Source organism: Hyla sarda, chromosome 2, assembly GCF_029499605.1.
Source record: "Hyla sarda isolate aHylSar1 chromosome 2, aHylSar1.hap1, whole genome shotgun sequence".
Lineage (NCBI taxonomy): Eukaryota > Metazoa > Chordata > Amphibia > Anura > Hylidae > Hyla > Hyla sarda.
In genome coordinates this window covers 513,302,126-513,328,467 of record NC_079190.1, presented here as the reverse complement: position 1 = coordinate 513,328,467, position 26,342 = coordinate 513,302,126, and the positions used below count along the sequence as shown (strand labels likewise).

The following is a 26,342-nucleotide window of genomic DNA, read 5'->3' as shown; positions in this document are numbered from 1 at the left end:
CTATATCACACACTTACATAGTACCGCTATACCACACACTTACATAGTACCGCTATACCACACACTTACATAGTACCGCTATATCACACACTTACATAGTACCGCTATACCACACACTTACATAGTACCGCTATATCACACACTTACATAGTACCGCTATATCACACACTTACATAGTACCGCTATATCACACACTTACATAGTACCGCTATATCACACACTTACATAGTACCGCTATACCACACACTTACATAGTACCGCTATATCACACACTTACATAGTACCGCTATATCACACACTTACATAGTACCGCTATACCACACACTTACATAGTACTGCTATATCACACACTTACATAGTACCGCTATATCACACACTTACATAGTACCGCTATACCACACACTTACATAGTACCGCTATATCACACACTTACATAGTACCGCTATATCACATACTTACATAGTACCGCTATATCACACACTTACATAGTACCGCTATACCACACACTTACATAGTACCGCTATACCACACACTTACATAGTACCGCTATATCACACACTTACATAGTACCGCTATATCACATACTTACATAGTACCGCTATATCACACACTTACATAGTACCGCTATACCACACACTTACATAGTACCGCTATATCACACACTTACATAGTACCGCTATATCACACACTTACATAGTACCGCTATATCACACACTTACATAGTACCGCTATATCACACACTTACATAGTACCGCTATATCACACACTTACATAGTACCGCTATACCACACACTTACATAGTACCGCTATACCACACACTTACATAGTACCGCTATATCACACACTTACATAGTACCGCTATATCACATACTTACATAGTACCGCTATATCACACACTTACATAGTACCGCTATACCACACACTTACATAGTACCGCTATATCACACACTTACATAGTACCGCTATATCACACACTTACATAGTACCGCTATATCACACACTTACATAGTACCGCTATACCACACACTTACATAGTACTGCTATATCACACACTTACATAGTACCGCTATATCACACACTTACATAGTACCGCTATATCACACACTTACATAGTACCGCTATATCACACACTTACATAGTACCGCTATATCACACACTTACATAGTACCGCTATATCACACACTTACATAGTACTGCCATGCCACACACTTACATAGTACCACTATACCACACACTTACATAATACCGCTATACCACACACTTACATAGTACCGCTATACCACACACTTACATAGTACCACTATATCACACTTACATGGTACCACTATACCACACACTTAGTACCGCTATATCACACACTTACATAGTACCGCTATATCACACATACATGGTACCACTATATCACACACTTACATAGTACCGCTATACCACACACTTACATAGTACCACTATACCACACACTTACATAGTACCGCTATACCACACACTTACATAGTACCGCTATATCACACACTTACATAGTACTGCTATATCACACACTTACATAGTACCGCTATATCACACACTTACATAGTATCGCTATACCACACACTTACATAGTACCACTATACCACACACTTACATAGTACCGCTATATCACACATACATGGTACCACTATACCACACACTTACATAGTACCGCTATATCACACATACATGGTACCACTATATCACACACTTACATAGTACCGCTATACCACACACTTACATAGTACCGCTATACCACACACTTACATAGTACCGCTATATCACACACTTACATAGTACTGCTATATCACACACTTACATAGTACCGCTATATCACACACTTACATAGTACCGCTATACCACACACTTACATAGTACCACTATACCACACACTTACATAGTACCGCTATATCACACATACATGGTACCACTATACCACACACTTACATAGTACCGCTATATCACACATACATGGTACCACTATATCACACACTTACATAGTACCGCTATACCACACACTTACATAGTACCGCTATATCACACACTTACATAGTACCGCTATATCACACACTTACATAGTACCGCTATACCACACACTTACATAGTACTGCTATATCACACACTTACATAGTACCGCTATATCACACACTTACATAGTACCGCTATATCACATACTTACATAGTACCGCTATATCACATACTTACATAGTACCGCTATATCACACACTTACATAGTACCGCTATACCACACACTTACATAGTACCGCTATACCTCGCACTTACATAGTACTGCTATATCACACACTTACATAGTACCGCTATACCACACACTTACATAGTACTGCTATATCACACACTTACATAGTACCGCTATATCACACACTTACATAGTACCGCTATATCACACACTTACATAGTACCGCTATATCACACACTTACATAGTACCGCTATACCACACACTTACATAGTACCGCTATATCACACACTTACATAGTACCGCTATATCACACACTTGCATAGTACCGCTATATCACACACTTGCATAGTACCGCTATATCACACATACATGGTACCACTATACTATACTACACACTTACATGGTACCACTATACTATACCACACACTTACATAGTACCACTATACCACACACTTACATAGTACCACTATACCACACACTTACATAGTACCGCTATATCACACACTTACATAGTATCGCTATATCACACATACATGGTAGCACTATACTATACCACACACTTACATGGTACCACTATACTATACCACACACTTACATAGTACCGCTATACCACACACTTATATGGCGCAACTTTATCACAAACATACCTAGTACCATTCTAACACACACATACATACATGACACTGCTATAGTATCCACATATATAGTGTTTTAATACCACACACACTTATAGTACTGCTATACTACACACACATCCATAGAACTGCTATATCACACACACATCTATAGAACTGCTATATCACATACTTACATATTACAGCCATACCTTACTTATTGTCCTGCTGTAGTTCACACTTACATAGTACAGCTATACTGCACAGTTACATAGTACCGCTATACCACACACTTACATAGTATCGCTATACCTCGCACTTACATAGTACCGCTATACCTTGCACACATAAATAGTACCGCTATACCTTGCACACATACATAGTACCGCTATAACTTGCACACATACATAGTACCGCTATACCGTAGACATACATAGTACTGCTATACCGCACACGTACAAAGTATCGCTATACCTCGCACACATACATAGTACTGCTATACCACACATACATATTACTGCTATACAGTATACATACATAGTACCGCTATATAGTACACATACATAGTACTGATATACTGTACACATACATAGTACTGACATATTGTACACATACATAGTACTGATATACTGTAAACATACATAGTACCGCTATACCTCGCACACATAAATAGTACCACTGTACCTCGCACACATACATAGTACTGCTATAACTCGCACACATACATAGTACCGCTATACCGTACACATACATAGTACTGCTATACCGCACACGTGCAAAGTATTGCTATACCACGCACACATACATAGTACTGCTATACCACACACATACATGTTACTGCTATACCGTACACATACATGTTACTGCTATACCGTACACATACATAGTACTGATATACTGTACACATACATAGTACTGATATACCGTACACATACATAGTACTGATATACCGTACACATACATAGTACTGATATACCGTACACATACATAGTACTGATATACCGTACACATACATAGTACTGATATACCGTACACATACATAGTACTGATATACCGTACCTATACATAGTACTGATATACTGTACACATACATAGTACTGCTATACTGTACACATACATAGTACTGATATACCGTACACATACATAGTACTGCTATACCGTACACATACATAGTACTGATATACCGTACACATACATGGTACTGATATACCGTACACATACATGGTACTGCTATACTGTACACATACATAGTACTAATATACTGTACACATACAAAGTACTGATATACCGTACACATACATAGTACTGCTATACTGTACACATACATAGTACTGCTATACTGTACACATAAATAGTACTGATATACCGTACACATACATAGTACTGCTATACTGTACGCATACATATTACTGCTATACCGTACACATACATAGTACCGCTATACTGTACACATACATGGTACTGATATACTGTACACATACAAAGTACTGCTATACTGTACACATACATAGTACTGATATACCGTACACATACATAGTACTGCTATACTGTACACATACATATAACTGCTATACCGTACACATACATAGTACCGCTATACTGTACACATACATAGTACTGATATACTGTACACATACATAGTACTGCTATACCGTACACATACATAGTACTGATATACTATACACATACATAGTACTGCTATACCGTACACATACATAGTACTGATATACCGCACACATACAAAGTACTGCTATACTGTACACATACAAAGTACTGCTATACTGTACACACACATAGTACTGCTATACTGTACACACACATAGTACTGATATACTGTACACATACAAAGTACTGATATACTGTACACATACATAGTACTGCTATACTGTACACATACATAGTACTGATATACTGTACACATACATAGTACTGCTATACCGTACACATACAAACTACTGCTATACTGTACACATACATAGTACTGCTATACTGTACACATACATAGTACTGCTACACTGTACACATACATAGTACTGCTATACTGTACACATACATAGTACTGCTATACTGTACACATACATAGTACTGCTATACCGTACACATACATAGTACTGCTATACCGTACACATACATAGTACTGATATACTGTACACATACATAGTACTGCTATACCGTACACATACATAGTACTGATATACCGCACACATACAAAGTACTGCTATACTGTACACATACAAAGTACTGCTATACTGTACACATACAAAGTACTGCTATACTGTACACATACAAAGTACTGCTATACTGTACACATACTGTACACATACAAAGTACTGCTATACTGTACACATACAAAGTACTGCTAGCTCTCAGAAGAATAGTTTACACCCGAGAACATGAGGACCCCCATAGTGACATCACAGAGGGTGTAGACCGGAGCAGTGATCACGGTGCACAGCAGGTGAACGCTTTGGTCATATATGGTGACATTGGGCCATATTGCTATATACCGGTATATATCTGTCATTATTCACTGTCCTCGCGGTTACTCTCCACAGGTGGACGCTCTTCGTGTTTTTGTTCGCTCCGATTCAGACGACCTGGAGTTCCCCGTCCTGTTTGTGGTGCGGCAGCAGAAAGGCGTCCTGTCATGGCAGGTGCCCCTCGCCTTCAGGGGCTAGTAAGTACTACCGCCATGGTGTCATCATGGCCTCGCTCTACTCCAGTGTGTCCACCCTCCCAGCCTGGGACTCTCCAACTATTACAAAACTACAACTCCCAGCAGGCCCTGGCAGCCTGGGACTCTCCAACTATTACAAAACTACAACTCCCAGCATTCCCTGGCAGCCTAAGACTCTCCAACTGTTACAAAACTACAACTCCCAGCATGCCCTGGCAGCCAGGGACTCTCCAGCTGTTGCAAAACTACAACTCCCAGCATGCCCTGGCAGCCTTAGACTCTCAAGCTATTATAAAACTACAACTCCCAGCATGCCCTGGCAGCCAGGGACTCTCCAGCTGTTGCAAAACTCCCAGCATGCCTTCGGCTGTCCGGGCATGCTGGGAGTTGTAGTTTTGCAACAGCTGGAGGCACACTGGTTGGGAAACACTTCTCTACTCACATCCAGAGCTGCAAGCAGAATTCTTCTAGTTTTAACCCTTTTTATCCTCTGCTGTGGTGCATTATGGGAGTTATTGTTTTTGATATATTTTTTAAATCTTCTATTTCACCAGCTACCAAAGAACGTACACCTACCAGGACGTGAGCCGCACCCTGTGCCCCACCGACCCCGCGGGCCTGGCCCCCGCCTCCGAGCAGTTCATGTACATAGACATCGCCTCCATGGCGCCCAATAATGTCAATTACGAGCTCATAGTCAGACGACTGACCGACTTCGAACTTCTGTAAGTTTTTATTTTATTTTAATCACTACTTCTATGATTGTGATTGTCACCCAGCTTTCCCAGACTCCTGAATGGCATCTTTACCAAGTTTTATTATTAGGATGGTCTGCCAGCGTTCCTAGCTTGCTGAATGGCATCTCTACCTAGTTCCATAAATTTGATTCTCACTCAGCTTTCCAAGACCTCTGAATGGAGTATCTACCTTTTTCTATATATATGACAGACACTCAGCTTTCCCTGACTCCTGAATCGCAAATCTACCTAGTTTTGCTAATTTGATTGTCACCTAGCTTTCCCAAATTGCTCGAAGGGATCTCTACATAGTTCCATGAATGTGATTGTCACCTAGCTTTCCTAGACTCCTGAATGGCATCTCTCCCTAGTTCCATGAATATGATTCTCACCCAGTTTTCCCAGACTCCTAAATGGCATCTCTACCTAGTTCTATAAATATGATTGTCACACAGCTTTCCAAGACCCTTGAATAGCATATCTAGCTTGTTTTATGAATATGAATCTCACCTAGCTTTCCTAGATTCCTGAATGGCATATCTACCTATCTTTATTTATATAATTGTTACCCAGCTTCATAAGACTTTTGAATGGCATCTCTACCTAGCTTTAGTTATATAATTGTCACCCAGCTTTCCTGAACGGCATCTCTACCTAGTTTTATGAATATAATTTAACCCAGCTATCCCAAACTTCTGAATGAAATCTCTTGCCAGTCCCAAATATAGAAACTAACGAATGTATACCGGTCTAATTTAGCAAATGTATTTTTCAGGCCTCTGGGAAAGCTGGGTGATAACTTCCCATTGAAGCTGTAATGAGTAAGGCCTGAAATATTTACCAGATATATCCACTTATGTATGTTGAGACTTTCCTGATCAATTTCTATCTATAATAGATTCTGATGTTCCATGGATATTATTGTCATTCAGCTTTCCATGGCTTCTGAATGGCATCTCTATCTAGCTTTTTAAATATAATTGTCACCCAGCTTTCCTTACTTCTGAATAACCCCTTTCCCCATCCACCACCACTCCCAACTACAGGAGCAAGAGATGTACAATGTTATAATTAAGCAGGTGTTGATTTTCAGACCCCAAGAAAAGCTGGGTGACAACTGTAGTTTGAAATATTTACCCACTTCAGACTTTCCTGATCACTTTGCATTTGGGATATCATTGTCACCCAGCTTTTCCAAGCTCCTGAACATGACATTTTCCTTTGCATAAGTAGGCAGAAGTGCCATTCAGAGTTCCCGGAAAGCTGGGTAATAGCTCCAGTTGTTATGAACAAGATATTGTGGACACAATATTTTTTGCATTGGTGCTCTATGACAGTGTGTCCTAACCAGGATGCCTCCAGCTGTCGCAAAACTACAACTCCCATTGCACAAATAGGCAGAAGTACCATTCAGAGTTCCTGGAAAGCTGGGTGATAGCTCCAGTTATTATAAGCAAGATATTGTGGACAAAATATTTTCTGCATTGATACTCTATGACAGTGTTTCCCAACAAGAGTGCCTCCAGCTGTTGCAAAGCTACAACTCCCAGCATGCCCGGACAGCCGTTGGCTGTCCGGGCATGCTGGGAATTGTAGTTTTGCAACAGCTGGAGGCACCCTGGTTGGGAAACACTACTTGATTGTCACTCAGCTTTCCTGGTGCACTGACGCAAGCGATTTATAACTACAAAATAAAGCAGAGTTGCTTTCATGGTCCTGGGAAAGCTGGGTGACACCTAAATAAGGATTATAACCTCTGTGCCTCCTTTTATTCCCAGGACAGACATTCCCCTCAATTTCAGCGCCTCGCCGTCGCAGCCCCAGGTACGACCGCCGTGTTATCAGTTTGGCGTGTTTGCTTTCTGGGAGGGTGACGCGGGTGACGGGGCGGGTGTTGTCCACAAATAGAAAAAAAAAATTCTAAATAAAATGTTCCCAGCAAATACGTCACAACCTTTAACCCCTTCCTCTCCCGTGCAGTATTTCCTGTATTCGTTCCCAGAAGGGATGGACTCCGTGGTCATCAAGGTGAAGTCGGCCGAGACGTATCCCTGCACCGTGGTGTCCGTGCAGGATATTACAGTGAGTTGTCGTCTGCGGTATAAAATAAAAATATATAAATGGCTGATAACAGAGACTATATGGACGACAACGCGGTGGAAATTCCGTAGTGTGAATGGTGCTGCAGAATCCTATTGAAAACAATGGGAGGAGGATGTACCGGAATTTATGAGCAGAGTTCTGCTCGAAAAAAAAGGAAATGTGAATGGGCCCCAACTAAACTACCGCCCTCCACTGCTCCCCGGATCAGACATAGCAGTAGAGGATCAAACCGAACTGTAGGAGCCGTATGGCTGGGGCAGTATGTCTGTGGGGACGCCTGACTTTTACTATATATGGGGGCACAGTGGAGAGGGGGCCTATAACTTTATGGGGGCACAAAGGAGAAGGGGCCTATAACTATATAAGGGCATAGAGGAGAAGGGCCTATAACTATATAAGGGCATAGAGGAGAGGGGGCCTATAACTATATAAGGGCACAGAGGAGAGGGGGCCTATAACTATATAAGGGCACAGAGGAGAGGGGGCCTATAACTACATAAGGGCACAGAGGAGAGGGGGCCTATAACTTTATGGGGGCACAAAGGAGAAGGGGCCTATAACTATATAAGGGCATAGAGGAGAAGGGGCCTATAACTATATAAGGGCACAGAGGAGAGGGGGCCTATAACTATATAAGGGCATAGAGGAGAGGGGGCCTATAACTATATAAGGGCATAGAGGAGAGGGGGCCTATAACTATATAAGGGCATGGAGGAGAGGGGGCATATAACTATATAAGGGCATAGAGGAGAGGGGGCCTATAACTATATAAGGGCATAGAGGAGAGGGGGCCTATAACTATATAAGGGCATAGAGGAGAGGGGGCCTATAACTATATAAGGGCATAGAGGAGAGGGGGCCTATAACTATATAAGGGCATAGAGGAGAGGAGGCCTATAACTATATAAGGGCATAGAGGAGAGGGGGCATATAACTATATAAGAGCATAGAGGAGAGGGGGCATATAACTATATAAGAGCATAGAGGAGAGGAGGCCTATAACTATATAAGGGCATGGAGGAGAGGGGGCATATAACTATATAAGGGCATAGAGGAGAGGGGGCCTATAACTATATAAGGGCATAGAGGAGAGGGGGCCTATAACTATATAAGGGCATGGAGGAGAGGGGGCCTATAACTATATAAGGGCATAGAGGAGAGGGGGCCTATAACTATATAAGGGCATAGAGGAGAGGGGGCCTATAACTATATAAGGGCATAGAGGAGAGGGGGCCTATAACTATATAAGGGCATAGAGGAGAGGGGGCCTATAACTATATAAGGGCATAGAGGAGAGGGGGCCTATAACTATATAAGGGCATAGAGGAGAGGAGGCCTATAACTATATAAGGGCATAGAGGAGAGGGGGCATATAACTATATAAGAGCATAGAGGAGAGGGGGCATATAACTATATAAGAGCATAGAGGAGAGGAGGCCTATAACTATATAAGGGCATAGAGGAGAGGGGGCATATAACTATATAAGAGCATAGAGGAGAGGGGGCCTATAACTATATAAGGGCATAGAGGAGAGGGGGCCTATAACTATATAAGGGCATGGAGGAGAGGGGGCCTATAACTATATAAGGGAATAGAGGAGAGGGGGCCTATAACTATATAAGGGCATAGAGGAGAGGGGGCCTATAACTATATAAGGGCATAGAGGAGAGGGAGCCTATAACTATATAAGGGCATGGAGGAGAGGGGGCATATAACTATATAAGGGCATAGAGGAGAGGGAGCCTATAACTATATAAGGGCATAGAGGAGAGGGGGCCTATAACTATATAAGGGCATAGAGGAGAGGAGGCCTATAACTATATAAGGGCATAGAGGAGAGGGGGCCTATAACTATATAAGGGCATAGAGGAGAGGGGGCCTATAACTATATAAGGGCATAGAGGAGAGGGGGCCTATAACTATATAAGGGCATAGAGGAGAGGGGGCATATAACTATATAAGAGCATAGAGGAGAGGAGGCCTATAACTATATAAGGGCATAGAGGAGAGGGGGCCTATAACTATATAAGGGCATGGAGGAGAGGGGGCCTATAACTATATAAGGGAATAGAGGAGAGGGGGCCTATAACTATATAAGGGCATAGAGGAGAGGGGGCCTATAAATATATAAGGGCATAGAGGAGAGGGAGCCTATAACTATATAAGGGCATGGAGGAGAGGGGGGCCTATAACTATATAAGGGCATAGAGGAGAGGGGGCCTATAACTATATAAGGGCATAGAGGAGAGGGGGCCTATAACTATATAAGGGCATAGAGGAGAGGGGGCCTATAACTATATAAGGGAATAGAGGAGAGGGGGCCTATAACTATATAAGGGCATAGAGGAGAGGGGGCCTATAACTATATAAGGGCATAGAGGAGAGGGGGCCTATAACTATATGGGGGCACAGAGGAGAGGGGGCCTATAACTATATAAGGGCATGGAGGAGAGGGGGCCTATAACTATATAAGGGAATAGAGGAGAGGGGGCCTATAACTATATAAGGGCATAGAGGAGAGGGGGCCTATAAATATATAAGGGCATAGAGGAGAGGGAGCCTATAACTATATAAGGGCATGGAGGAGAGGGGGCATATAACTATATAAGGGCATAGAGGAGAGGGAGCCTATAACTATATAAGGGCATAGAGGAGAGGGGGCCTATAACTATATAAGGGCATAGAGGAGAGGGGGCCTATAACTATATAAGGGCATAGAGGAGAGGGGGCCTATAACTATATAAGGGCATAGAGGAGAGGGGGCCTATAACTATATAAGGGCATAGAGGAGAGGGGGCCTATAACTATATAAGGGCATAGAGGAGAGGGGGCCTATAACTATATAAGGGCATAGAGGAGAGGGGGCCTATAACTATATAAGGGCATAGAGGAGAGGGGGCCTATAACTATATAAGGGCATAGAGGAGAGGGGGCCTATAACTATATAGGGGCATAGAGTAGAGGGGGCCTAAAGCTATATGGGGGCACAGAGGAGAAGGGGCCTATAACTATATTAAGGGCATAGAGGAGATGGGGCCTATAACTATATAAGGGCATAGAGGAGAGGGGGCATATAACTATATAAGGGCATAGAGGAGAGGGGGCCTATAATTATATAAGGGCATAGAGGAGAGGGGGCATATAACTATATAAGGGCATAGAGGAGAGGGGGCCTATAACTATATAAGGGCACAGAGGAGAGGGGGCCTATAAATATATAAGGGCATAGAGGAGAGGGGGGCCTATAAATATATAAGGGCATAGAGGAGAGGGGCCCTATAACTATATAAGGGCATAGAGGAGAAGAGGCCTATAACTATATAAGGGCATAGAGGAGAGGGGGCCTATAACTATATAAGGGCATAGAGGAGAGGGGGCCTATAAATATATAAGGGCATAGAGGAGAGGGGGGCCTATAACTATATAAGGGCACAGAGGAGAGGGGGCCTATAACTATATAAGGGCATAGAGGAGAGGGGGCCTATAAATATATAAGGGCATAGAGGAGAGGGGGGCCTATAAATATATAAGGGCATAGAGGAGAGGGGGCCTATAACTATATAAGGGCACAGAGGAGAGGGGGCCTATAACTATATAAGGGCATAGAGGAGAGGGGGCCTATAACTATATAGGGGCATAGAGTAGAGGGGGCCTAAAGCTATATGGGGGCACAGAGGAGAAGGGGCCTATAACTATATAAGGGCATAGAGGAGAGGGGGCCTATAACTATATAAGGGCATAGAGGAGAGGGGGCCTATAACTATATAAGGGCATAGAGGAGAGGGGGCCTATAACTATATAAGGGCATAGAGGAGAGGGGACATATAACTATATAAGGGCATAGAGGAGAGGGGGCCTATAACTATATAAGGGCATAGAGGAGAGGGGACATATAACTATATAAGGGCATAGAGGAGAGGGGGGCCTATAAATATATAAGGGCATAGAGGAGAGGGGGGCCTATAAATATATAAGGGCATGGAGGAGAGGGAGCCTATAACTATATAAGGGCATAGAGGAGAGGGGGCCTATAACTATATAAGGGCATAGAGGAGAGGGGGGCCTATAAATATATAAGGGCATAGAGGAGAGGGGGCCTATAACTATATAAGGGCATAGAGGAGAGGGGACATATAACTATATAAGGGCATAGAGGAGAGGGGGCCTATAACTATATAAGGGCATAGAGGAGAGGAGGCATATAACTATATAAGGGCATAGAGGAGAGGGGACATATAACTATATAAGGGCATAGAGGAGAGGGGGCCTATAACTATATAAGGGCATAGAGGAGAGGGGGCCTATAACTATATAAGGGCATAGAGGAGAGGGGGCATATAACTATATAAGGGCATAGAGGAGAGGGGGCCTATAACTATATAAGGGCATAGAGGAGAGGGGGCCTATAACTATATAAGGGCATAGAGGAGAGGGGACAAATAACTATATAAGGGAATAGAGGAGAGGGGGCCTATAACTATACTGTATATGGGAGCAGGATAGAGGCCTATAACTATATATTGGGGCATAGGGGAGAGGGGGCCTATTACTATATATAGGGGCCTACAGGTATATATGGGAGCAGTAGAGGGGCTACAAATATATATATATAGGGTCAGTATGGAGGCCCACAACTATATATACCCCCGTCCCACTTTTGCTATCCCACTGTCCCGTTTTTGACTGGAGGACATATGGTGGGCCTGCCTGTGGCTGCCGATCCCTCAGAAAGGCGTTCTCATATTACACTAATAGTGCCCTAATATTCTGCCCCATCCCCTGATCTGGGGGCTGTGGTTTTCTTTAGGATCCATTGATTAGGCTTCTGGGTTAGACCTGACCAATCAATCCTACAGACAGTGACCCCCATAATCAGTGTCAGCCCCGGGTCTTACCTTATTACCCCATAGAGCCCCTTTATTTCTCTTCCCAACACAGTCCCCAAGAGAATAATGCAGAGGTTCTTGTGTATGCCTTGTGCTTACCTGTTTTAGTTGATGTGGCAGGCATGGGGTTTTCAGCCATACTGGATGTAATTCCATCACTGAACTGATTTCCTAATGCGAGGGTCACGTCGAGGGTCACGTTTTGTCTTGTCTCTTTTCCAGTGTCCAGTCTATGATCTGGATCACAATGTGGAATTCAATGGCGTTTATCAATCAATGACCAAGAAAGCCGCCATTACCATACAGGTGAGTTCTGCAGGGCAGAAGGGGTTAATGCCATCTGATATCTATATGTTGATTGGCCCCTGTCTTGGGTGTATGTGTGATCCAGAACCAAGTTGCACCCATAAACAGGGTCAACCGTAAATAGGGTCCCTGAAATCCCAGGAGCACTGTATGGGGGTATTATTTATATTACACCATTATAGTATTGTATCTTTATGAAGGGATTGTTATCTGAAGATCGCATTGGGCACTATATAACAGTATTATGTGAGCTGTATATGATACTATTGTCTTAGTATGATAGGACTGTATGTGTGTTTATATGTGTGTACAATATGGAGGAATTTTTTAGACATTGTTTGGTGGTATTATTTAGGTAATGTATAATAGTATTATGTGTGTACTGTATAGTACTATTATTTACATACTATATGGTGGTATTATTTAGGTAATGTATAATAGTTTTATGTGTGTACTGTATAGTACTATTATTTACATACTATATGGTGGTATTATTTAGGTAATGTATAATAGTTTTATGTGTGTACTGTATAGTACTATTATTTACATACTATATGGTGGTATTATTTAGGTAATGTATAATAGTATTATGTGTGTACTGTATAGTACTATTATTTGCATACTATATGGTGGTATTATTTAGGTAATGTATAATAGTATTATGCTGGCTTTATTGGAAAATATTAAAAACCAAACTAGAACATAATGTGGATAAGAACAAACGAAACGCAACCAACGCGTTTCGACCTGTTAACAAGTCTTAATCATGATTAAGACTTGTTAACAGGTCGAAACGCGTTGGTTGCGTTTCGTTTGTTCTTATCCACATTATGTTCTAGTTTGGTTTTTAATATTTTCCAATAAAGCCAGTATTTTATCCAGTCTGGGAGCCGGATGCTACTTTCTCCTCTGCCTAATTGCCGCACCTGGGAACACGGCCCTTGCTTCACTCCGAGTCTTCCAACTGGAGAGGTGTGTTACCTTATACATGATCTGGGTCTGAGAACTACAACGGTGAGCTGAATCTTTCTATATTTCCCTGTGATAATAGTATTATGCGTGTACTGAATAGTACTATTATTTACATACTATATGGAGGTATTATTTAGGTAATGTATAATGGTATTATGCGTGTACTCTATAGTACTATTATTTACATACTATATGGTGGTATTATTTAGGTAATGTATAATAGTATTATGTGTGTACTGTATAGTACTATTATTTACATACTATATGGTGGTATTATTTAGGTAATGTATAATAGTTTTATGTGTGTACTGTATAGTACTATTATTTACATACTATATGGTGGTATTATTTAGGTAATGTATAATAGTATTATGTGTGTACTGTATAGTACTATTATTTGCATACTATATGGTGGTATTATTTAGGTAATGTATAATAGTATTATGCGTGTACTGAATAGTACTATTATTTACATACTATATGGAGGTATTATTTAGGTAATGTATAATGGTATTATGCGTGTACTCTATAGTACTATTATTTACATACTATATGGTGGTATTATTTAGGTAATGTATAATAGTATTATGTGTGTACTGTATAGTACTATTATTTACATACTATATGGTGGTATTATTTAGGTAATGTATAATAGTATTATGCGTGTACTGAATAGTACTATTATTTACATACTATATGGAAGAATTATTTAGATATTGTGTGACAGTATTATGTAGGTAGTGTATAGTACTATTATGTAGATAATATATAGAGGTATTATTTAGTTACTGTATAATAGTATTATGTGGGTACTGTATGATACTATTTGGATACTATATGGAGGTATTATTTAGACATTGTATGTGGGCACTGTATAGTACTATTATTTGGATACTATATAGCAGTATAATTTATGCATTGTATGTAGTATTATGTGAGCACTGTAAAGTATTATATTTAGAATATTACTATTATTTGAATACTATATAGATGTATTTTTTAGGCATTGTATGATAGTATTATGTGTGTACTGTATATTACTATTATTTGGATACTATATGGAAGTATTATTTAGTCATTGTGTGATATTATGTGGATACTGTATATTATTATTATTTGGACCCTATACAGAGGTATTATTTAGCATTTTATGGTAGTATTATGTGTGCACTGTTTAGCACTATTATTTAAATATTATATAGATGTATTATATAGGCATTGTTTGGTGTTATGTGTGTACTGTACATTATTATTATTATTATTAGGATACTACATGGAGGTATTATTTAGACATTGTATGATATAATGGGAGCGCTGTATAGTATTATTATTTACATACTATATGGAAGTATTATTTAGACATTTTATGATATAATGTTAGCGCTGTATAGAATTATTTACATACTATATGGAGGTATTATTTAGACATTGTATGATATAATGTAAGCGCTGTATAGTATTATTATTTACATACTATATGGAGGTATTATTTAGACATTGTATGATAGCATTATGTGGGCGCTGTATAGTATTATTATTAAGATACTATATGGAGGTATTATTTAGACATTGGATTGTAGTATTTTGTGGATAGTGTATAACACTATTATGTAGATAATATATAGAGGTATTATTTAGGCATTGTATAATAGTAAGATGTGTGTCCTGTATAGTACTATTATTAGGGTACTATATAACGGTGATATATAGACATTGTATGATAGTATTATGTGAGCACTGTATGGAGCTATTAGTTGTATACTATGACATTATTTAGGCATTATATGGTAGTATTTAGCAGACACTAATTTGCAGTTTTAGTTCAGAATTAAATGGCGGTATTATGTAAGCACTGTATGGCAGTATTATTTAGCCAGTGGGAGATCTATTGATCCATAAGGCACCTCATCTCCCCCTTCCCTGGCTCCAATAATAACCTAATCTTAGGGTAGAGGAGCCCTTTAGGGTGTCAGAGCACAAGCGGTCTGCTGTCGGGAGGGGGGGTGAGCGGGGTGCGGCTGTTGTCCGGAGGGGGGTGAGCGAGGTGCGGCTGTTGTCCGGAAGGGGTGAGCGGGGTGCGACTGTTGTCCGGAGGGGGGTAAGCGGGGTGCGGCTGTTGTCCGGAGGGGGGTGAGCGGGGTGCGGCTGCTGTCGGGAGGGGGGTGAGCGGGGTGCGGCTGTTGTCCGGAGGGGGGTGAGCGGGGTGCGGCTGTTGTCCGGAGGGGGGTGAGCGAGGTGCGGCTGTTGTCCGGAGGGGGGTGAGCGGGGTGCGGCTGTTGTACGGAGGGGGGTGAGCGGGGTGCGGCTGTTGTCCGGAGGGGGGTGTGCGGGGTGCGGCTGTTGTCCGGAGGGGGGTGAGCGGGGTGCGACTGTTGTTCGGAGGGGGGTGAGCGGGGTGCGGCTGTTGTCCGGAGGGGGGTGAGCGGGGTGCGGCTGTTGTCCGGAGGGGGGTGTGCGGGGTGCGGCTGTTGTCCGGAGGGGGGTGAATGGGGTGCGGCTGTTGTCCGGAGGGGGGTGAGCGGGGTGCGACTGTTGTCCGGAGGGGGGTGTGCGGGGTGCGGCTGTTGTCCGGAGGGGGGTGTGCGGGGTGCGGCTGTTGTCCGGAGGGGGGTGAATGGGGTGCGGCTGTTGTCCGGAGGGGGGTGAGCGGGGTGCGGCTGTTGTCCGGAGGGGGGTGAATGGGGTGCGGCTGTTGTCCGGAGGGGGGTGAGCGGGGTGCGACTGTTGTCCGGAGGGGGGTGTGCGGGGTGCGACTGTTGTCCGGAGGGGGGTGTGCGGGGTGCGACTGTTGTCCGGAGGGGGGTGTGCGGGGTGCAGCTGTTGTCCGGAGGGGGGTGTGCGGGGTGCGGCTGTTGTCCGGAGGGGGGTGAACGGGGTGCGGCTGTTGTCCGGAGGGGGGTGAGCGGGGTGCGACTGTTGTCCGGAGGGGGGTGAGCGGGGTGCGGCTGTTGTCCGGAGGGGGGTTAGCGGGGTGCGGCTGTTGTCCGGAGGGGGGTGAGCGGGGTGCGACTGTTGTCCGGAGGGGGGTTAGCGGGGTGCGGCTGTTGTCCGGAGGGGGGTGAGCGGGGTGCGGCTGCGCAATTCTTCCTCGTTCTCCCGTAATAACTTGTGGTTTCCTCCCCGCTCAGAGGAAGGATTTCCCTACAGGACAGTTTTACGTCGTATTTGTCATCAAACCCGAAGACTACGCTTGTGGCGGCTCCGTCCCCATCTCCACTATAGGTAAGAGGCGCCTCCTGCTGGTCACAGAGTAGAACTACACCTGCTCTTTACTCATTACCTTTTATTACACAGTTTAGTTTACTAGACATGGTGTGTAAATCCCTCATCCTTTCCAAAATCTCTGCTTGATGTCAGCGAATGGAAACAATATGGTAAACTTGTACAGACCTCATACTGCTCAGTGCTGAAGGGTGTCTCCAGAAAAGCAGGGGTGTCTCCAGTTTTTCCAAAACTACAACTCCCAGCATGCCCGGACAGCCAACGGCTGTCCGGGCATGCTGGGAGTTGTAGTTTTGCAACTATGTATTGGGAAACACCATATTAAACTAATAGTGCTGCCCCCTAGGCTCACAAATGAAAACTTATTTTTGGACAGACAGCCACACCTGGAATCTGAAGCGGGTGAAGCACATGGAGGTGACCATCACACCGTCAATTAACAGTGAGTACTATGTATAATGTGCGTTTCCATAGAAACACTCGCCAAAGCTAGAATAAATGTATATTTTGTGATCTCCAGATTCCGTCTACATCCACGCCACCCTCCTGTGCTTCCTCTTCTTCCTCATCTTCTACCTGGGGGCCTTTCTGGTGTTTTTTATTCATCACTTAAGGTGGGTCCCATGATACTGAATGATGAAGCTCAGCACCCTCTTGTGGTGATGGTGGGTAGTACATGTTAGTAGTAGTATGTGCTCCTCCCCTTGTGGTGACTATGGGTAGTACATGTTAGTGGTGGTGTGTGCTCTTTTCCCTAGTGGTAAATGTAGGTATTACATGTTAGTGGTGGTGTGTGCTCTTTTCCCTAGTGGTAAATGTAGGTATTACATGTTAGTGGTGGTGTGTGCTCATTCTCCTAGTGGTGAATGTGGTAGTGCATGTTAGTGGTGGTATGTAGCTATTACATGTTAGTGGTGGTGTGTGATCATCCTCCTAGTGGTGAATGTAGGTATTACATGTTAGTGGTGGTGTGTGCTCTTCCCTCTAGTGGTGAATGTAGGTATTACTTGTTAGTGGTGGTGTGTGCTCATCCTCCTAGTGGTGAATGTAGGTATTACATGTTAGTGGTGGTGTGTGCTCTTCCCCTAATGGTATATGTAAGAATTACATGTTAGTGGTGGTGTGTGCTCTTCCCTCCAGTGGTGACTGTAGGTATTACATGTTAGTGGGGGTGTGTGCTCTTCCCTCTAGTGGTGAATGTAGGTATTACATGTTGTTGGTGGTGTGTGCTCATCCTCCTAGTGGTGAATGTAGGTATTACATGTTAGTGGGGGGGGGGGTGCTCTTCCCTCTAGTGGTGAATGTAGGTATTACATGTTAGTGGGGGGGTGTGCTCTTCCCTCTAGTGGTGAATGTAGGTATTACATGTTAGTGGTGGTATGTAGCTATTACATGTTAGTGGTGGTGTGTGATCATCCTCCTAGTGGTGAATGTAGGTATTACATGTTAGTGGTGGTGTGTGCTCTTCCCTCTAGTGGTGAATGTAGGTATTACTTGTTAGTGGTGGTGTGTGCTCATCCTCCTAGTGGTGAATGTAGGTATTACATGTTAGTGGTGGTGTGTGCTCTTCCCCTAATGGTATATGTAAGAATTACATGTTAGTGGTGGTGTGTGCTCTTCCCTCCAGTGGTGAATGTAGGTATTACATGTTAGTGGGGGGGTGTGCTCTTCCCTCTAGTGGTGAATGTAGGTATTACATGTTGTTGGTGGTGTGTGCTCATCCTCCTAGTGGTGAATGTAGGTATTACATGTTAGTGGGGGGGGGGGGGGGGGGTGCTCTTCCCTCTAGTGGTGAATGTAGGTATTACATGTTAGTGGGGGGGGGTGCTCTTCCCTCTAGTGGTGAATGTAGGTATTACATGTTAGTGGTGGTGTGTGCTCATCCTCCTAGTGGTGAATGTAGGTATTACATGTTAGTGGTGGTGTGTGCTCATCCTCCTAGTGGTGAATGTTGGTAGTTCAGAGACTGCGCTGACACATTGCACCGAGCTCTTAATAAATGATAATGAACACTTTGTTATTCCAGGAATCAGAAGAAAGGTCTGAACATTAATGGGAGCCCGGATGAAGGTACGGCCGCCGGATGATGGGAGTTGTGTTACTATAGTGATTACCCCGATACTGTGATTACTAGTGGGGAGGGGGGCAGATCATGTGACCATCAGCATCCACTGAAGACCGTATTGTGTTACTATTACAGGAGAGGGAACGGTGGCGGCGTCACATCCCATAACCACCAGCACCCCAGAGGGGAGCAGCTACGGGGCGATAGGTAAGAAGAGGGGGACAGGAGCGGCTGATAACAGAGAGTTATATGGATCCTGACACAAGGGCCGATCAGATCAGATGAATCTCACTATATTTTGTCGCTGTATTGTGTAGATGAATCGCGGCAGAGAAAAGGAAAACCCCTCCCCCCCATTCCTCGCCCTCGCGTTTACTCCGACAGCTCCGTGGATGAAGAGAGCGACTTTGACGGAATCCCGGAGATGGAGGGCGACAAAAACGTCATCCAGGCCAAGGTAAGAAGTCACATGATCAGGCTGCAGCGGCCATATTGCAGTATGTGAGGAGGAATACGTTACCTGTGACTGTTCTTCCTCCAGACTTTCCTATATGTGTCCGATCTGTCCATCAAGGACCGGAGAACCATCAGCAAGAAGTACAAGATCTACTTCTGGTGAGCGACGTCCTGTCCTGGGGGGGTGTTCATCCGCGTCAGTCCCAGTTCACCAGTCTGTAGGCGCCAGTCCCTAGCAGTCAGTCCTTAGCTGCAAGTCCCCAGTCGTCAGTCCTTAGCCGCAAGTCCCCAGTCGTCAGTCTTTAGCCGCAAGTCCCCAGTTGTCAGTCCTTAGCCACAAGTCCCCAGTCGTCAGTCCTTAGCTGCAAGTCCCCAGTCGTCAGTCCTTAGCAGCAAGTCCCCAGTCAGTCCTTAGCCGCAAGTCACCAGTCGTCAGTCTTTAGCCGCAAGCCTCTAGTCGTCAGTCCCCAGTCATCAGTCCCCAGTCCTTATACAGCCTACATCAAATAACATCTCCTCCTTCCCCGCACAGGAACATCATCACCATTGCTGTGTTCTATGCTCTGCCCGTGGTCCAGCTCGTCATCACCTACCAGACGGTATGTACCACCCTGCGCTGTCATGTGACATGACGGGATCTTTGTATCTTTACATAACGCAGTGATGTAGTCACCTCTGATGTATGTTCTGTCATAACCTCGTTACAGATTTATCTCAAACTTAACATAATAACTCAAGGACCCAGCAAAGAAAGCCGGGCGCCGGGATTTTTTTTAAACAACCAGCGCGACTTTGCAGTTTTTGTGCCGTTATTATCGGTGTCATTTTTGTGTAGTTATATTTTTTAAAACATTTTTGTTTTGAAAAGAGGGTGAGGGTGACAGGAGGTGCAGCAAGAAGGAGGGTGACAGGAGGTGCAGCAGGAAGGAGGGTGACAGGAGGTGCAGCAAGAAGGAGGGTGACAGGAGGTGCAGCAGGAAGGAGGGTGACAGGAGGTGCATCAAGAAGGAGGGTGACAGGAGGTGCAGCAAGAAGGAGGGTGACAGGAGGTGCAGCAAGAAGGAGGGTGACAGGAGGTGCAGCAAGAAGGAGGGTGACAGGAGGTGTAGCAAGAAGGAGTGTGACAGGAGGTGCAGCAAGAAGGAGGGTGACAGGAGGTGCAGCAAGAAGGAGGGTGACAGGAGGTGCAGCAGGAAGGAGGGTGACAGGAGGTGCAGCAGGAAGGAGGGTGACAGGAGGTGCAGCAGGAAGGAGGGTGACAGGAGGTGCAGCAAGAAGGAGGGTGACAGGAGGTGCAGCAAGAAGGAGGGTGACAGGAGGTGCAGCAAGAAGGAGGGTGACAGGAGGTGCAGCAAGAAGGAGGGTGACAGGAGGTGCAGCAAGAAGGAGGGTGACAGGAGGTGCAGCAAGAAGGAGGGTGACAGGAGGTGCAGCAAGAAGGAGGGTGACAGGAGGTGCAGCAAGAAGGAGGGTGACAGGAGGTGCAGCAGGAAGGAGGGTGACAGGGGGTGCAGCAGGAAGGAGGGTGACAGGAGGTGCAGCAAGAAGGAGGGCGACAGGAGGTGCAGCAAGAAGGAGGGCGACAGGAGGTGCAGCAGGAAGGAGGGCGACAGGAGGTGCGCAGCAAGAAGGAGGGCGACAGGAGGTGCAGCAAGAAGGAGGGCGACAGGAGGTGCAGCAAGAAGGAGGGCGACAGGAGGTGCAGCAAGAAGGAGGGCGACAGGAGGTGCAGCAAGAAGGAGGGCGACAGGGGGAGCAGCAAGAAGGAGGGCGACAGGAGGTGCAGCAAGAAGGAGGGCGACAGGAGGTGCAGCAAGAAGGAGGGCGACAGGAGGTGCAGCAAGAAGGAGGGCGACAGGAGGTGCAGCAAGAAGGAGGGCGACAGGAGGTGCAGCAAGAAGGAGGGCGACAGGAGGTGCAGCAAGAAGGAGGGCGACAGGAGGTGCAGCAAGAAGGAGGGCGACAGGAGGTGCACAGCAAGAAGGAGGGCGACAGGAGGTGCAGCAAGAAGGAGGGCGACAGGAGGTGCAGCAAGAAGGAGGGCGACAGGAGGTGCAGCAAGAAGGAGGGCGACAGGAGGTGCAGCAGGAAGGAGGGCGACAGGAGGTGCAGCAGGAAGGAGGGCGACAGGAGTTGCAGCAGGAAGGAGGGCGACAGGAGGTGCAGCAGGAAGGAGGGCGACAGGAGGTGCAGCAAGAAGGAGGGCGACAGGAGGTGCAGCAAGAAGGAGGGCGACAGGAGGTGCAGCAAGAAGGAGGGCGACAGGAGGTGCAGCAAGAAGGAGGGCGACAGGAGGTGCAGCAGGAAGGAGGGAGACAGGAGGTGCAGCAGGAAGGAGGGAGACAGGAGGTGCAGCAGGAAGGAGGGAGACAGGAGGTGCAGCAGGAAGGAGGGTGACAGGAGGTGCAGCAGGAAGGAGGGTGACAGGAGGTGCAGCAGGAAGGAGGGAGACAGGAGGTGCAGCAGGAAGGAGGGTGACAGGAGGTGCAGCAGGAAGGAGGGTGACAGGAGGTGCAGCAGGAAGGAGGGAGACAGGAGGTGCAGCAGGAAGGAGGGAGACAGGAGGTGCAGCAGGAAGGAGGGTGACAGGAGGTGCAGCAGGAAGGAGGGTGACAGGAGGTGCAGCAGGAAGGAGGGTGACAGGAGGTGCAGCAGGAAGGAGGGTGACAGGAGGTGCAGCAGGAAGGAGGGTGACAGGAGGTGCAGCAGGAAGGAGGGTGACAGGAGGTGCAGCAGGAAGGAGGGTGACAGGAGGTGCAGCAGGAAGGAGGGTGACAGGAGGTGCAGCAGGAAGGAGGGTGACAGGAGGTGCAGCAGGAAGGAGGGTGACAGGAGGTGCAGCAGGAAGGAGGGTGACAGGCGGTGCAGCAGGAAGGAGGGTGACAGGCGGTGCAGCAGGAAGGAGGGTGACAGGAGGTGCAGCAGGAAGGAGGGTGACAGGAGGTGCAGCAGGAAGGAGGGTGACAGGAGGGGCAGCAGGAAGGAGGGTGACAGGAGGGGCAGCAAGAAGGAGGGTGACAGGAGGTGCAACAATGGGCCTAGGGCTGACTGGCAGCACTGCAGCTATTACATGTGCCACCTGGGGCAGGGGCTTGGTGTACAGTTCCCCCCACACACACATATAGTGCGCCACTAGTACTAACCTGACGGGCTGGGGCAGTGCACGCTCTTCTATAGCCGCCTTCTGACTGTCTCCCTTTGTTCCTGATAACAGCTCCTCCTGCAGGTTAGGAGGACACATAGTGAGGCCAGGACATACCCTCCGCTACCGCTCCTCCCCAGCTGTGCTTCAGTCTAGTGCATTCAGTAGGTGGCACAGGAGCCTCTAAATGAGAGGAAGAGCGGGAGGAGTTTCTGTCGGCCACCACCAGGGGCAGCATAGAGCAGCCTCTTTTTCAACACAGGTGGCTCAGCACTAGATTAAAGGGGGATACATCAGCTGCTGGGTGTATCTAATTGCTAGACGCCGCCGCTGGTGCTCAGGCCTGACAAACACCTAGGCGCCAGGATAAAATTCTCATTCGACATGACAACCTGGCACCTGGGATTTGTGGAGCCCTGGCTAAGAGACAGATGGGAGTTAGAGAGGTGAAAAAACAAACCAATCCTACAAGACGAGCGGAATACGAGAATAACTGCGCTCCATACATTACCGGTCTGACCGCAGTGAGGTCACTGTTCACGCAATTTTACCTGCGACATCTTTCCTGTATTTCTCCAGGTGGTCAACGTGACTGGAAACCAAGACATCTGTTACTATAACTTCTTGTGCGCCCATCCTCTTGGGGTCCTCAGGTGAGGAGGGGGGGTCGCTTTACCCCCATTACGTAAGGCACGGTTCACACGCTATTTCGTATTGATTCCTTAGAACAGTGTTTTCCAACCGGTGCACCTCCAGCTGTTGCAAAACTATGACTCCCAGCATGCCCGGACAGCCAAAGGCTGTCCGGGCATGCTGGGAGTTGTAGTTTTGCAACAGATAAAGGCATCAATGCAAAAGACATGCATCCACTATATCTTGCTAATTACAACTGGTGCTGTCACCCAGCTTTCCAAGAACTCTGAATGGCACTAATGTCACTGTGTCCTCTGTATTTAGCACGTTCAATAACATCCTGAGTAACCTGGGCCACGTCCTCCTGGGATTCCTCTTCCTGGTCATCGTCCTGCATCGGGATCTCCAGCACCGCGCCCTACTGGAGGCCAACGACGTCTATGCCCTGGTACGTCGAGATCTTTGCTGGCTGTCACTGAATGGAAACCACAACCAGAAACCCATCTCATCCTAACGTTTTCAACAGCTGAGGGTTTGGTACGGTTTCAACCAGTCTGGACAATCCTCTGGGACACTGTTTCCCAACCAGGGTGCCTACAACTTGTAGTTTTGCAACAGCTGGAGGCACACTGGTTGGGAAACACTGCTCTAAGAGCTAAATATCCGGGACTGTATTCTGAATAATTGTAACTAATCAGGACAGCAGAGGGATGTGTGGCTCACAGAGGATTGTCTACCGGATACTATTGTAGCAGACCCTCAGCTGTGAGAAGAATTGGATGAGGACAGTTTACCAGCTGTTCACGTTCATTGACAGCAAGCAGAAAATATTTCATTATATAATGATTAAACCTTATAAATAGGTAAACATGGGAGGAGGGTGTGATGACTCCCTGAATCCTGTGTATAAGATAGATATATATATATATATGTATATATATATTAATATTAGGAGGCGTGTAATGACTCCATGAATCCTGTGTATAATATATATATATATATATATATATATATATATATATATATATATATATATTAGGAGGGTGTGATGACTCCCTGAATCCTGTGTAATATATATATTATAGTGATAGGAGGGGTGTAAAAAACAAACTCCTAGGCCGTCAAGCCACTGACTACACAACCCAGCATGCCCTGACTATAAACTGGAGGGCTTTTCCCTGCCAGTTAAAACACAAGTTTCCTGCAACCTTTTACTCACTGTTCACACACAGCGTTTGCAGCCTCTTGCTATGTGTACTTAGACTCGTCTGTCCACTTCACTGTTGTGGGTCACTCACAGCCCCGGCTGTGTTCTCCTCGTAAGGAACCCGGCCTCCCCCCACTGCCACCTTGCTGTCTTCTAGGGAGAGCCCAGACTATTCTGTTTCCTTTCCTTATATACAGACTTCCCACACTTCTGCTGCCTCATTAATTAGGCCCCTGATGAGCCTCTCTAGATCACCTAGGATAAAGGACTGAGAAAAACACTCTAAAACCTGCCTCAGTGTCACTATATATATATATATATATATATATATATATATATATATATATATATACGATAAGAGGGGTGTGATGACTCCCTGAATCCTATGTATAAGATATATATATATATATATATATATATATATATATACACATTAATATTAGGAGGCGTGTAATGACTCCCTGAATCCTGTGTATAATATATATATATATATATATATATATTAGGAGGGTGTGATGACTCCCTGAATCCTGTGTATAATATATATATATATATATATATATATATATATTTGAAGGGTGTGATGACTCTCTGAATCCTGTGTAATATATATATATTATAGTGATAGGAGGGGTGTAAAAAACAAACTCCTAGGCCGTCAAGCCACTGACTACACAACCCAGCATGCCCTGACTATAAACTGGAGGGCTTTTCCCTGCCAGTTAAAACACAAGATTCCTGCAACCTTTTATTCACTGTTCACACACAGCGTTTGCAGCCTCTTGCTGTGTGTACTTAGACTCCTTGTCTTGTCCACTTCACTATTGTGGGTCACTCACAGCCCCGGCTGTGTTCTCCTCGTAAGGACCCCGGCCTCCCCCCACAGCCACTTTGCTGTCCTCTGGGGAGAGCCCAGACTATTCTGTTTCCTTTCCTTGTATACAGACTTCCCACACTTCTGCTGCCTCATTAATTAGGCCCCTGATGAGCCTCTCTAGATCACCTAGGATAAAGGACTGAGAAAAACACTCTAAAACCTACCTCAGTGTCACTATATATATATATATATATATATATATATATATATATATATATATATATATATATATATATATAT

General features: G+C 45.1%; 1 protein-coding gene across 3 annotated transcripts in view; it reads left to right on the top strand.

Moving 5' to 3' along the window:
• The window catches only part of SIDT1 (SID1 transmembrane family member 1), a 169,070-nt gene that overhangs the window by 122,094 nt on the left and 20,634 nt on the right, over positions 1-26,342 (top strand). For all 3 annotated transcript variants that reach the window (XM_056559953.1, XM_056559952.1, XM_056559951.1), the window contains exons 3-17: positions 5,374-5,495; positions 6,050-6,220; positions 8,011-8,056; positions 8,213-8,314; positions 13,445-13,528; positions 17,629-17,722; positions 18,099-18,164; positions 18,243-18,336; positions 19,749-19,792; positions 19,923-19,994; positions 20,105-20,244; positions 20,329-20,402; positions 20,776-20,842; positions 23,965-24,038; positions 24,343-24,466. In XM_056559953.1, the coding sequence (XP_056415928.1) occupies positions 5,374-5,495; positions 6,050-6,220; positions 8,011-8,056; positions 8,213-8,314; positions 13,445-13,528; positions 17,629-17,722; positions 18,099-18,164; positions 18,243-18,336; positions 19,749-19,792; positions 19,923-19,994; positions 20,105-20,244; positions 20,329-20,402; positions 20,776-20,842; positions 23,965-24,038; positions 24,343-24,466 (1,374 nt within the window). The remainder of the gene's footprint in view (positions 1-5,373; positions 5,496-6,049; positions 6,221-8,010; positions 8,057-8,212; positions 8,315-13,444; positions 13,529-17,628; positions 17,723-18,098; positions 18,165-18,242; positions 18,337-19,748; positions 19,793-19,922; positions 19,995-20,104; positions 20,245-20,328; positions 20,403-20,775; positions 20,843-23,964; positions 24,039-24,342; positions 24,467-26,342) is intronic.